At 36.9% G+C, this 5,719-nt stretch overlaps 1 protein-coding gene across 1 annotated transcript in view; it reads left to right on the forward strand.

The window, feature by feature from the left end:
• The window catches only part of ascc3 (activating signal cointegrator 1 complex subunit 3), a gene marked incomplete in the record, with an annotated part of 193,195 nt that overhangs the window by 69,753 nt on the left and 117,723 nt on the right, over positions 1 to 5,719 (forward strand). Inside the window, 1 exon segment of the mRNA XM_014023633.1 lies at positions 3,477 to 3,680. Coding sequence (XP_013879087.1) covers positions 3,477 to 3,680 — 204 coding nt within the window.

The raw sequence follows: 5,719 nt of genomic DNA on the forward strand, positions 1-5,719 counted from the left end.
CACACACACACACACACACACACACACACACACACACACACACACACACACACTTCTTCACCTCCATTCCTTTTGATGCTCCACTCACTGCACACTTGCCTAACAAACAGTCTAAGGTTTACTCGCTGACACTGTTATGTATCGGCTGCCTGCGTTTCATGTCAGTGTGGTAGAAGATTCCAAAGTGTGTTTTTGTCACAGAAAATGTAGTTGCCATTGGGGGCAAGTGCTGTAAGTGCTTGGTGCTGGCCCAGATCTAGTTGCCATTGGTAACTGACTAATACTCAGCTGTGTGACTGACTGTGCCAATCAACAATGACCTTGCTCCTATTTTTTCTAAAGGCGTTCTTTGGGATGTCTATAGTAAAATGCATTGATAATATGTGTAGCTAGATAAATTTAAAAAAATGATGAAAACTCAAGTGATCACACTTAGGTTTTGAAAGGAAATCCTGATATTTAGTTCAAAAGCATTGTAAAATATTATTTAATTTCTTAGGGTTGCTACTATAACTACACTTCTTATTTTGATAAGTACATTGATTAATTTTACTGATTAATAAGTTAATCAAAAGACCATTTATTCTCCATAAAGGATAATCAATTTACACTGTTTATTATGACCCCGCACGCGAAGCATAAGCGGGAGTCATATTGTTTTTGTACTTTTTTTTTTCCCGTGATTTTTTTGTCAACCGTAGCACAAAAACGGCTGCGCCGATCAACATGAAATTTGGAGAAACATAGTCCCTCCAGCGTGTTCTGGGTCTTCCTCTGGGTCTTCCCCCAGTGGGACATGTCCAGAACACCTCACCAGGGAGGCGTCCAGGAGGCATCCTAAACAGATGCCCGAGCCACCTCAACTGGCTCCTCTCGACGTGGAGGAGCAGCGGCTCTACTCTGAGTCCCTCCCGGATGACTGAGTTTCTCACCCTATCTCTAAAGGAGAGCGCAGACACCCTACAGAGGAAACTTATTTGGCCGCTTGTATCCGCGATCTTGTTCTTTCGATCACTACCCAAAGCTCGTGACCATAGATGTGGGTAGGAACGCAGACTGACCGGTAAATCGAGAGCTTCGCCTTCTGGCTCAGCTCCCGCTTCACCACAACAGATAGGTACAGCGCCCGCATCACTGCAGACGCAGCACCAACCCGCCTGTCGATCTCCCGCTCCATTCTTCCCTCATTCTTGAACAAGACCCCGAAATACTTAAACTCCTCCACTTGGGGCAGGACCTCCTTCCCGACCTGTTTAAACATTTAAAGCGTTTCATAAATTAAAATGTAAACAAAGACGTACAAGTTAAAGAATGAAATTTATTAATATTCTATGTATATTGTAATTAAAGTTCAAATTCCAAAATGATAAAATAAAATTATTTATGTATTTAAAAATAATAAAAGCATGCATATATATAATGTATTAAGATTCTGTTGTGACAGATGTAAGATAATAGGAAATACTGTTAAACTCTCAAACTTTATTACAGCTGTGTGAAGACACCATTACAGGACAAAGTGCTGTCTGTATCTCGCTGTATTTATTCTCACCAAGTCTCTTCTGCCCTATGCTGTTATAATAGCCCATTCTAGTGATAAGCGTAATAACAACAGCACAGAACATAAATGCTTTCACTGTGTAAACCAAATAACACAACAGCTGTGTATTAATTCAAGGACATAGACCACAACCTGCAGTAGGCTGCATAAAAGGGCTGTGAAATGAGATGGCCTAGCCATTGAATGACGTATCTTAATAATACTAAAAACTACAAAAAACTAAAAAATAAAAATAAAAATAAATAAAAATACTACTACTAATAATAATAATACCTCGTTACCATGGTATCACGTGCCTTCAGAGTTAAATTGCATTGCAACGGGTATTCACATGTCATTTCACTGGATGAATGACTTCACAATTAAAAAGTTTACACAGAAATAAATAAACATTATTAATTTGGGTTTAGCTCAAGTATCAGTAATTGTAATTGCATTTTATTTAACATCTCATTGCAGCATAAATTTCAGTAGATAACAAATTATTTGGTTCGTGATGAGTTTCCAAACTTCACAGTTCCAAACAACTTGGTAAAAAACAACAACAAAAAGTGTGGGCCACATTCATAGGTTGCATGTGGAGGAGCCCACGAACTGGGACAACATTTGTTGCAGGGCAACGACGTAAGCCGCCGACAAATGCGGGCTTCGAAGGACGCAGCATTTCAATTGAGACACAGCCAACATCTCCCCTGTAACCCAAACAAACAACCTCATTTACTTTGAGCAAAAGTATCATCCTAATCTAAAGTTTAACATATCCACTTTGCGATATCAGTTAGGTCCATAGCAAGGTTATAATTATTATGATATACGCATGTTCTTTGTTGCTGTATTTTTGTGTTCTCCATTTTTACAGGTGTGCAGACAGATGTCGGGTGTGTTGTCTTGTGTTTTCTTGGTGTATATATTTCACATATCTTCTCTAATGTCTCTCTCAATCTTCCCCATTACATTTCTTCTTTTTCTTCTTCTTTTTTATTAAAAAATGATTTTTTTTTACCTAAGTCCAATCTAGCCTTTTTATTTATGAGGCTTATTAGTCCATGGGCTATATGAGTGGCTTGCACCGTGCAGTGAACCCTCTGTATTTACTTTCATGAAGTTTTCTCTTTGTGGTAGATTTGGGTATTAACTCACCTGCATACTGGAGAGTGTTGTTCACTCAAAAAGAAAAAGTGTCTACAATTAAACTTTAACCATTCTGTTAGCAGAAATACTATTAGTTGAAAATATATATTTAGATTTTTTTAAATAAACCACAAAACACTACTTAAATTTGTTCGGGTTGGTGCATGTCTGTCTTGTTGCAGAGTTAGTTTTGGTGTTCATTTTTTCTGAGGAACTCCTTTATTGTATTAGATTTTGGTAATGCATTGGAGACTTGTGAGCAGAGTGGAAGTTGTGCTGCATTCTATCTTTCCCCATGTAGCAGGCCAGTCTGCTCTTGTACTGTCAAAGGATTGCTGAACTGGGCATCTTTTTGTCTCACATGAAAAAGCTTGCACAATCGGACCATAGCTTCAACATTTACCTTTTTGCATTTGGATCCTCTCTTTTTGTTTGTGTAAAATTCACTTTTTGCTTGTTGTAGGAACACTCTAACAAGGTTGTACTATCAAATGTCTTTAGAAGCAGGATGCCCAGTTTTGTCTTAACTGGTTTTCTCTTAAGAAGTTGGAAAAGAGCGTCACTAGTTGTGGCATGTGGCAAAGCCTGACAGCCATAACTATAGAAGTAAAACATGTTGTACCTTGAATTTAGATTAGATTTAGGCACTTTAAAAAGTCACAGATGTTTCTGGTTTATTCTTACAGGCAGACGGTATGAGACAACTGCAATAAATGTTTTGTGATTCAAGTAACAAAACTGTTTTAACCCCTTTTTATCCATCTTTTTAACGTTCCATTCTCAGATCGGGCAGCTGGTGTTTAAAGGAATGAAGCGCCTAAACAGGATCCAGTCCATTGTTTTTGAGACGGCCTACAACACCAATGAAAATCTTCTGATCTGTGCTCCAACTGGTGCTGGCAAGACCAACATTGCTATGCTGACCGTCCTCCATGAGATCCGCCAACACCTGCAGCCTGGTGGTGTCATCAAGAAGGATGAGTTCAAGGTCTGGTGCTCACATACACCCAGACACAAATATTAACTAGAGGAACATTCATAGGCTTGTAATAACAGATTTTTATTGTTTGTTTGATTTTAACTTTTAAGGCTTACTGGAATAACTGGTTTACTGGATCTGTGCACCATTCCTCAAAAAAAAAATGTTGATATAAATATAGTCACACAAGCAGACGCTAACAACTATTTTCATTTTCATTATTTGATTTTATCTAATTATTTTCCTCCAAAAGTCAAACCATTTACTTCATCCATCCATCCCATGCTTTAGTTAATTACTTTTTTTCCAATCGTCAACTTGGACATTTACAGTTTACCACAAAATATGTCAACAGAGACTTGTAGCTGTAAATGTATTTATATAAAAATCCAAAATTTTGATCGTGTTTTAAAAATATTATTGATAAAAATTTCTGCAAACTGATGAGAGATTTACTTCTATTGCAGAAATTCAGTCATGTGGTTTTGCTTTCAGAAGAGCAGATACAACAAATACAACTATTTCAAATGAAATTAGATTGTATTTCTGCCGGCAACAGTTTTTTTCACCCTTTTTCACCAAACATAAAAGTGCTATTTCCAGTTGTATTTCCCCTGTCTAAGCACACAAATTTTTCAAAGATGTTTTTCTGCTAAAATAGTCAAAAAAAAGTTTTTAATATGGTTATCTCTCTGCATTCAAAAATGGACGACAAAGTAAGAATTTCATTGCTCAGGGAAGCATGTTTTTCATCTGTGCATATGACAATAAACACTTTGAATTTGAATTTAAATTTGAATTGAAAAAAGGAGGAAAATGCTATCTTTTAGCATTTTTTATTGCAGTGTGTTTTAAGCAATCAAAACATTGTTGCTTAAAACAATGGAGGTTAGTTTTGTTTTTTCTTACTCATTTGCACAAAATTTGTTTTTAACTGTAAATTTTGGGAGATTCTAAAGAGTCATTCACTTTCTATTTTTTAGTGTTTTTCATTACTGAAAAATAGTTGTAAAACTTATGATGGTGACACAAGTGGTCCGATTCAATTACGGTTGAGAGGGCTGCGATGCAATTATAAAACAATTATCAATGCATTCATAATCGCACTTGAAACAAAAACGTATTGCAAACCAATGGTCCTTAACTCTGATCCTGAAGGACCACTTTTCTGCACATTTTAGTTGTTTCCCTGCTTTTCAGCAGGTCCTCACGTCCTTCAGAAGCCTGTTAATCACTCATTTATTCAAATCAGGTGTGTCAAATCAGGGGTAAGGCCCTGTCACATTATAATGTTTTACACCATTTATGCTGACTTAGGAAAATTTAGTTTTAGCCATTTTACTAATATTGACTATTCGGTCTAACTGTTAGCATCACAGTGTGTATAAGTCCAAATTCCATCTTCAGCTTAGACATTTTTAGTGTTGGTCAAATTTGTCACAAGTTGGCCTAATTATTTTAAAACTTTTATTTTATAAATTGTCTTTAACGTTGTAGTGTGACGATACATCTAAGACATGCAGGATAGTGACCTCAAGGACGAGGATTGAGGATAATTGTTGTAGGGTATGGGAGTGGTTGTGCTAGTTTCAGTGTGAAACACTAGGAATAATTTCACTTGCCTGCAACTGTTGGAGACTAGACTAAAATTGTGAGAAAATAGGCAAATTTTCAGCTGCAGTTTCACTGAATTTGGAGTGTTTGCCATCACCGAGCAGTGCGGTCTCGTTTTACATGTCCAGTTTTTCAACATCATTTTTGAGTTCACTGTTTGGAAAACGTCCACATTATTTTGTTGCCCACATCATGACGTGATGCAAACATTTCAATTCATTCTGGAGACTCCCCTGGGAATGTCGTTCTTCCTTTTTATTGGCTGGAGTCTCAACTTGGGTTGGGTATTGAAAGGGTTTATTTCGATACCGGTGCTAAATCGATACTTTCAAAATGGTACAGGTTCCTAAACGGTATTTAAATCGGTACTTTAAAAATAAATAAATAAAACACACACACACTCACACAGAGGTTTATGAAGCAATGATTATTTC

Source organism: Austrofundulus limnaeus, unplaced genomic scaffold, assembly GCF_001266775.1.
Source record: "Austrofundulus limnaeus strain Quisiro unplaced genomic scaffold, Austrofundulus_limnaeus-1.0 Scaffold383, whole genome shotgun sequence".
Lineage (NCBI taxonomy): Eukaryota > Metazoa > Chordata > Actinopteri > Cyprinodontiformes > Rivulidae > Austrofundulus > Austrofundulus limnaeus.